Source organism: Mandrillus leucophaeus, unplaced genomic scaffold, assembly GCF_000951045.1.
Source record: "Mandrillus leucophaeus isolate KB7577 unplaced genomic scaffold, Mleu.le_1.0 Scaffold169, whole genome shotgun sequence".
NCBI classification, from domain to species: domain Eukaryota; kingdom Metazoa; phylum Chordata; class Mammalia; order Primates; family Cercopithecidae; genus Mandrillus; species Mandrillus leucophaeus.
Window position 1 is genome coordinate 4760761 of NW_012101687.1, and position 9288 is coordinate 4770048.

The 9288-nt window shown below is 37.0% G+C and overlaps 1 protein-coding gene across 8 annotated transcripts in view; it reads left to right on the forward strand.

Moving 5' to 3' along the window:
* The window catches only part of FRS2 (fibroblast growth factor receptor substrate 2), a 110208-nt gene extending 102219 nt beyond the window's left edge, over positions 1-7989 (forward strand). For all 8 annotated transcript variants that reach the window (XM_011976610.1, XM_011976612.1, XM_011976613.1 and 5 more), the window contains 2 exons: positions 338-501; positions 2195-7989. In XM_011976610.1, coding sequence (XP_011832000.1) covers positions 338-501; positions 2195-3145 — 1115 coding nt within the window. In that variant the 3' untranslated portion in view covers positions 3146-7989. The remainder of the gene's footprint in view (positions 1-337; positions 502-2194) is intronic.
* Positions 7990-9288: the final 1299 nt, after the last annotated feature.

Here is a 9288-nt window from a genome sequence, read left to right on the forward strand (position 1 = left end):
GCTGAGGCAGGAGAATGGCATGAACCCGGGAGGTGGAGCCTGCAGTGAGCAGAGATCGCGCCACTGCACTCCAGCCTGGGCGACAGAGCGAGCCTCCATCTCAAAAAAAAAAAAAAAGCTGTAGTTCTGTGTACTTCAAATATTTTAAAAATGAAAACATTTAGTATTTCATATTAACTAAAATATGGAGTGGGAGTAATACTATTTGTGCTCTGATTTCTGCTGTCTTGTCAGAAAGACCTCTTATAATCCTCTCAGTACAGATTCGATTCTTAATCATTTTTATTCTCTCTGCCCCCACCCCCCTTTTCCTTAAACCAATAAAAAAAAAACTCAGCTCCAGGATTTGCTGCTCAGAACTTACCTAATGGATATCCCCGATATCCCTCATTTGGAGATGCTTCATCCCATCCTTCAAGCAGACATCCTTCTGTGGGAAGTGCTCGCCTGCCTTCAGTAGGGGAAGAATCTACACATCCTTTGCTTGTGGCTGAGGAACAAGTAAGCATATGCTACGGTGTAACAGCAATAATGATTGTTCAGAGTCAGGGTACCACTGTGCTAAAACTAGACGATTTTATTCAGCTTGAAGTTTATCTGTTTGTAAATTACTTTTGTAGTGAACAATCAGAGGAAATAGCATATATTTGCTGGCTTATGCTCAAATATATGCGGGCATTCAGGGGAACTTAGCATTACAGTAGCTTGTGGGTTCACAGAAGAGGTACATGTATAGATTAAGAAAGGCATAACTCATGGTCAGTTCTCATTATAAGAACGTCCAATGGATTAAGAGTTTATGCTGCTTTTCATATTTTAGCCGTTACAGTCAGTGAACTACTAGTAGGAAGGTAGATTTTGCTGTTAATGTTACGGAGTTACTTAGTGTTCCCAACTATTCTAGTTTTCATGTGTGGAATGAAGTATCTGGTTGGAACCTCTGTATTAATTAGTTATACTTATGTTTTGTAAACCATATGTCATATTAAAAAGTTTTTAGTGTTTTTAAAATCAGTTTCTTTGTGTTCTGTACATAATGAGTTCTCATTTACCGTAATTACGTGAGTCTTTCTGTGTCGTGCAAGCTGGAGTACAGTGGCGTGATCTCAGCTCACTGCAACCTCCACCTCCCGGGTTCAAGCAGTTCTTCTGCCTCAGCCTCCCAGGTAGCTGGGATTACAGGCGCAGGCCACCACACCCGGCTAATTGTTTCGTATTTTTAGTAGAGATAGGGTTTCACTGTGTTGGCCAGGCTAGTTTTGAACTCCTGACCTCAAGTGATCCACCTGCTCCAGCCTCCCAAAGTGTTGAGATTACAGGCGTGAGCCACTGCGCCCGGCCCTTCTAAATATTTTTATATTATCTCCCCAAAATACCATTAAGCTTTTCTAAATAGTGATAATTTCTTACTAGGTGGCATTTATTTTATATCTATGCATTTTACAGAACTCTTATTAAATCTAGTAGAGTTTATCTTATATAATCAGATCATCAGTAAATAAGGATAAATTTATCTCTTTTCAAAGTTGTTATTTATTTCTGGATCATATTTTAATGCTTTGAGAACCTCTACAACAGCAGCAAAATGATAATCCCTATTTTGTTCCTGATTTTTATTTTTTGCATAATTATCATGTTTAACAATCAAATATAATGCTGCATGTTACTTTATCTTTTGAGATGGAGCCTCACTCTGTTGCCCAGACTGATACGTAGTGGTGCAATCTCGGCTCACTGCAACCTCTGCCTCCCGGGTTCAAGTGATTTGCGTGCCTCGGCCTCCAGAGTAGCTGGGATTACAGGCGCTCACCACCATGCCCAGCTAATTTTTGTATTTTTAGTAGGGACGGGGTTTCACCACGTTGGCCAGGCTGGTCTCGAACTCCTAACCTCAAGTGATCCACCCGCTTCAGTGTCCCAGAGTGCTGGGATTACAGGCGTGGGCCATTGCACCCAGCCTGCATGTTATTTTAAACTCGTTACTCTTTTATCAAATTAGGAAGACTTTTCTACATTTCTTCTCTCTTTCCACCTTTTTATTAATAAAAAAATAGTTGCAAAAGTTTTGAAGTAAGAGTGCATTTGGAGAGAAGGTTAATAAAATTAACTTGTTAATAAAATTAACTGATGTGGTCAGGCTTTTTTTCAGTTTTGTTTTTTTAAGTAAATTAATTCACTTTCTGTTTTGTTTTAGGTACATACCTATGTCAACACTACAGGTGTGCAAGAAGAGCGGAAAAACCGCACAAGTGTGCATGTTCCATTGGAGGCGAGGGTTTCTAACGCTGAAAGCAACACACCAAAAGAAGAACCAAGTAGTATTGAGGACAGGGATCCTCAGATTCTTCTTGAACCTGAAGGAGTCAAATTTGTTTTAGGGCCAACGCCTGTTCAAAAGCAATTAATGGAAAAAGAGAAATTGGAGCAACTTGGAAGAGATCAAGTTAGTGGAAGTGGAGCAAATAACACAGAATGGGACACTGGCTATGACAGTGATGAACGAAGAGATGCACCCTCTGTTAACAAACTGGTGTATGAAAATATAAATGGGCTATCTATCCCTAGTGCCTCAGGGGTCAGGAGAGGTCGTCTGACATCCACCAGTACCTCAGATACCCAGAATATCAACAACTCAGCTCAGAGAAGAACTGCATTATTAAACTATGAAAATCTACCATCTTTGCCTCCTGTTTGGGAAGCCCGCAAGCTAAGTAGGGATGAAGATGACAATTTAGGACCAAAGACCCCATCTCTAAATGGCTACCATAATAATCTAGATCCAATGCATAACTATGTAAATACAGAGAATGTAACAGTGCCGGCAAGTGCTCACAAAATAGAATATTCAAGGCGTCGGGACTGTACACCTACAGTCTTTAACTTTGATATCAGACGCCCAAGTTTAGAACACAGGCAGCTTAATTACATACAGGTTGACTTGGAAGGTGGCAGTGACTCTGACAACCCTCAGACTCCAAAAACGCCTACGACTCCCCTTCCACAAACCCCTACCAGGCGCACAGAGCTGTATGCCGTGATAGACATCGAGAGAACTGCTGCTATGTCAAATTTGCAGAAAGCACTGCCACGAGATGATGGTACATCTAGGAAAACTAGACACAATAGTACTGATCTGCCCATGTGAGCCTGGAAAGCATTATGTTGTTTGCACCTTTGTGAAGTTTTTAAAAATGAAGATGCAAGTACTTCATTTTCATTTCTAAATACTAACTCCTTTTATAGACTGATAAAATTTTTTTCTGAGTATTTCATGTGCATCTTTAACTAAAGGGAATTAATGTAGAGCAGGTACTCCTTAAAGAACACTAATTTCATTATATACTACTCGTTGTACAGCAGCATTCCTGTTTTCACAGTGCCTATTTAAAATGAGAGTTGAAGTGAATGACATGCTGGTTGATTTTTATCAATATTCTGGACTTAACACATATCTTTCATGTCTAAGTCATAGTTGGCTTTTAAAACTTTTTATAAAGCCTCTTGACAATGTGCATTGCTAACAGATAACTATAGGCTTTGAAACTAATGCTCGTAGATTCAGTGTTCACAGTATGTGGCCTCCAGCATGTAACATGAGGAATCCTTTATATCATTAATTAAAGGCTTTTTTACTTGAGCCAAAACATATGTAAAGGAAACAAGTACCACACCTCCTCTTATACCAGTCAGCTCCTTTGTCTTCAGTGTTACTAGAAAGCAGCCTGTGTCCATGAGTATGGTTTGCTGTTGGTGCACTGAAAGGCAAGAAGGAGACAAGATTTTCTATTTACTCATCTCATGATGTCATTTGAAGGGCATGTCCACATATCTTACTCAGAATTATAATAGGCTCAAGAATCAGTCTCAGGTCACTTTACCCAAAAACATTTGAAAATCTGAACCACAATCTCTTGAAAGTTTTTCTCCTATAGATTATTGACAAAACATTGTTTTCTGGAGGCATTTGTGCCATTAGGTTTCCATTTATCTTCAGTTTTTTCTTTGGTGTTTGGGATGTGTTATTTTGTTGCTTTATGTCCTTTTCAATTTAAAATGTTTGAGTTTGTATATAGTTTTGAAATTGGATTATGTGTTCATTGTTGTTTAGTTTGCATTTTTGTCAAATTATGGTTTTGAAGGTTCATTTGGAACTTACTGTTATTCTATAACAGGGTTGCCCTTGTCCAGTATTTATTTATATGCTGTTTACTTTTCAAGTTGATAAAAACATTCTCTCAATTCTAAATTTACTTGTGTCCATAGGTGATCTCTTTAGCAACTGAGAAAAAAAGGAAGATACTTTTAACATGCAAAGTTCCCTCAAGGTGTACCGTGTTTTCTCTGTGGGCACTCTTCCCCAGCACTTTAGCAGTAATTCCCCCAGCTACACGCTGCAGTTGTACTCTGCCCACTCTAGTGTTCCTCAGCTCTGCTGTCCTTTTACTTGTAGCGGGATCTTTGATTATCCTTTGATTTCCATGAAATATTAATATTGTTGCCAGCATAGCAGGTACAGTGGAAGTCTTGTAGCAATGAGATTGTATCATAATTTAGGATTTAAAATGAATTAAAATTTATATAAACTGAAGAGTCTCCATATGTCAAACTCTTGGAAAATCAAAGATGTTCCAATTTCCTTAACACTAGAGAATATGAGAGAAGGTAGAGTGGAAAAAGGTTAGGTAACCTTGCAAAATATTTTACTATTTCCTCTAAATATGAGGAAGTTTGAGATTATGATCTGGATCTACCAGATATAACTAAGGTTAATTTAGCATGAAAAAGTTTTAGTCATATTAGCATCCAACCTATTCAGTAAATAACCGAATCATAGGACAGTGATGGATTAGGAGAACAATAGAGTGGGATCATTATAAAGAAAATAAATTATTAAAGGTGTCTTTATCGTTTTCAGTGCCATTTTAGTGTCTTTATTATAAATCAATATCAGTGTATTTTATCATTCTATGTGCATAGCAGAATTTTCTTTTCCCCCTTTTGTTCCCTTGTGAACTTGGTGCTTATTAAAGTGTTCACTGTTCCCTTAAAAGAGAGCAGTGGTATAGGTGTGCAGTTTCCGTGATGCAGGTTCCATTTTTAATACATTGTTCCACTATCCTTTCTTCTGAGTAAATTGCTAATTGTGCCAAATTTATGTAATAGTTTTTGTAATGTGGAATAAGAATTATGATGGAACCAATGCACATAGTTTTTTCTGAAACAACCAGTCAAGGCAGAACATTAATCTCCAAATGAAAGGGCTGATCTATTTATTCATTTTGGAGGTTGGATACTTTATTCTTTCCGTCATCCTTTTCATTGTTTCCTCCGGATTCTAATTAGTTTTTATTTTTTTAGATAACTCCAATATAATCATTACAGTTTATGCTTTAAATACTGTGTGCTTTAAAAATGAAAATGGGACCAATTTGCTAAGAATTTGATTTTAGGTACTATAAGAGTATTAGGAAGATATATACAACTGGTGTTAATTTCTAGATGTCTTCTAGAAATCACTTGTGTTCCTATTTAATAAAAGGTAATTTAGAATACTACTTGTCCTTTGCAGTAGTTTAGTAATGGGCATTAAGCTGTGTCCTGGAAGGATGTACCTATTACTAGGTGCATTTTAGAATGAAATATTAATATTTTATTAGCATATAATTATGGCCATATATCTCAGATTTTCTGAGGCAGATCTAATTTTAGATGATTCTGTTGGTAGACCATGTGATCCTTCTTTTTGGTTTTGGAAATATAATCATTGTTAATGTTTTCCCTCCAAATAGAATACTGTTTTACCCATATAAATCATAACAGCATCTATCCCATGCCAGGGTTGGAAACTGATATTGGTATTACTTGTGTTTTTTCTTAGTGTGTTTTATTTCCCAGTTTCATCTTATTTTAAAAATGAAAATATGGTGCCTTCCCTCCCTCCAGGAAGACTGGCAAATAGTTCCTTTTATTTACTGCTGCTGTGGAGTGATGAGATATGCACTTTACTCTTGAAGATTCAGCAAAAAGCTTTTCACTTCCCAGTATATCCAGAATACATCACATCTGGGACTTAGGAAAATTTGCCAAGCAATCTTTGTTTTTATAGATACTAATGTTGACCCTCTCCACCGTTCAATGTTATAAATAGAACAAGTCAAGCTAGTGTTTGTTAATCTCCTTCCCCTCCCCAAAACTGTGGCACAGCATATAAAAATGTACCTCAATAATGTTCTATTAAAAATGGGACAGGGGCCTTATGTTTTCATAATTTCCCAACAATGTGCCACCATATTTTTGCCTCAAGGTAAAGGTTTTAACAGATGAAAAAGTACTTCCCAATTCCCGCTGTGCTATTCCTAACCTATAATGCCCAAATGTTTTGTGCAATGTGTAGTGTGTGTGTATAAATACATATATTCTTGAAGTAGACATACCATCAGAGACATCATTCACAAGTAACTGATGTATTGGCATCTCATTCATATTTCTGATGTGTGAGGTATATGGTACTAATTACCTTTTCCTTGATGTTTGCCAAATTTGAATAAAGGCATTGGTACGAAATTACAGAATGTAAAGAAAATGTTTTTGGCTTGAAAAATAAACAAATATTTTATGACATACCACAGTATACTCTGCCCAAACCAGCCCCCTATCTATCTTTCCTGTTCTTTACATCCCTGTTCCCCATCCCTACTTCCTCATTTTTTTGGGGTATAACACAGTTCTTTTGTAGCATCATTATAATTGCAGTTCTATGGCAATTGGACAATTATAGCATGGAAACAGACTGGTATTAATAGTACAGTAGTCACCAGTGTGCCACATTTGCATTAGTAATGCAAAATATACATTTTATAAAGGACAAACTTTGTGTTATGTTTTATTTTCATTACATTGTATAATATTGTAAGATTATTGTATGTCCTCATTTGCATTATAAATGTTTTTTTCCTACGTAAAGGCATAAATATAGCAACTTTGTATAAAGGTAGCTTATTAGATTTTTAATTTTTTCTTTTATAAAAAATTGTCTAACAGTGGGACTACCATTGCCAAATTGTATATGAAATATGAATTTTACCCCCATGGTTAATTTCTTTTATAAACATTCCATATTTCTCTAATAAAGGACATAAGTGATACTGTACTATGCATAAATTGTATCTTAATGCTGTTTCAGATCAGCATTTTAAATTTTGGTTTGCATTTTTAATATTGGCAAAACGTAACCACTGTTAATTAAAATAAAACCTTGTATATGTAACAACATAATTTGCCCTCTATCCCTTCCCACCCTTTGTTCTCTATTTCTCCCTATCAGTGCCAACTTCATACATTTTGTAGCATGGCAATAAAATATAACTTTTACACTGAGGCCGAGTGTGGCTTTTTGGAGGAAGTGGGGATGGGACGATTGCCCTCTAGTTGTCTTTTGCATATGACTGTTTTTGCATATAAGCCATGTCATCAGGCATGAAAAGTTCTCTCATATATGATGTAAACATGCTTTTAAGGACAAGTGTGTGAATGTGCTTTTTAAGCTTAATTTTTGTCAAGACAAATAACTAATTTTTTTATCTTTGGAGAAGTCAGAGTTCTTTAAGTACAATCAAACGTTTATTAACTGGAGTACTTAGAATAAGCTAGTAATTGAATTTAGTTCAACAAGGGCTAAGCAACACATTTTTTAAAATCCTTATTTATTGTAGAGTATTATACTGTCCTACAAATTATGTAAAATATGGTTTAATATTAGATGACTTTGGATTTTGCAATGCCTTACTGTTGTCATTCTAGCATAAATATCCATGATGAGGTACTCAAGTTGATACTGGAAGCTGAGCTGATCATACACAGACCTGAAGCATTCATGAAAAGCTGCTTTGTTGAATAAAGTCTGATTGGAGTTCTTTTCATGCTCACTTTCCCCTTACTGCCGAAAGTAGATTGCAATAAAACCCCAATAAAACGTGTGGTTGGATATCTACTTAAAGTTTTATTGTATTTATATTTCACATACTACTTGAAACTTCATGACATTTTCTTTCCTAGTCTCATATCGGTGCCTCTGTTTTCAAAATGAACATATCATCAAAATGAAATTGTAACTATTTGACAGGCTCTCTCACAGTTTTATCTGTATGATCATTCCAAATAGCAGTTCTCAGCCCTGGGACTTCAAACCTGTTTTTAGCCACTGAGTGACATTGCAAAGCCTTAGTTGAGTACAGGTCAAGATGGAAATTATTTAAATAATGAAGGAGATGGACATGTCCGCAAATGATTGATGTAACTGGCATGATAAAGACACAAAGGAAGGGCATCCAACTCAGCCTAGGGGTGCAGGTTTTCAAGCAAAGCTGCTTGGAGGGGGTGATCCCTGAGGTGTTTTGTTTAAAGTCTTTGTAGCTTAAGAGAGGATGTCTTAGGGAGAAGGGATAGCATGTGCAAAGGCACAGAGGTATAGAAAGATCATGACATTCAGTGGTTGCAAGAGGTTCCAAATGACTAAAAGCATGGAGAGCAAAGGCAGGCTTGGGGGATACAGAAGAAAGGACAAATGAGAAACAGATCACAGAATCCTAAGGAGCTTTTGTTTAGGTGACAGAACTTGAAGGATTTTAAACACCAGAAAAATAATAGTTTAGACAGATTACTCTGACAACATGGATATCTGAAGGGCACAGTATTTTATTTTTATTTTTGTTTTTATTTTTTATTTTTTGAGACGGAGTCGCTGTGTCGCCCAGGTTGGATGGAGTGCAGTGGCGAAGTCTCGGCTCACTGCAAACTCCGCCTCCCAGGTTCATGCCATTCTCCTAGCTCTGCCTCCCAAGTAGCTGGAACTATGGTATTTTAATAAAGCAGGGACTGGTTAAGAGGCTTTTTCAGAAATGGAGCCAGATCTGATAAATGTGTATTCAAAGGCATTGCTAAAGGACTGTTGTTTACTGCTGTGCAACAAACCACCCTAAAATTTAATGGCTTAAAGCAGCAATCATTTTATATCTCAAGTTGCTATAGATCAGGATGGGCAGGGCACAGCAGAGATGACTCATCTCATATGATGTCTGGAGGCCTGGCTTCCTCACATGTTTTGTGCCTCAGCTAGTATGGTTCAAGCAGCTGAGGGCTGGCTGGACCAGTTCCACTAGGTCATGTCTGGAACTTCTAGCTATCAGCTGTGTTCCTTAGTTTTCCTCCATGTAGTCTTGGGTTTTTCTTCATGTGGTCTTCTTACATGGCAGCTTAGGGTTCCCAAGAGCACAAAAGTAGAAGCTGCTA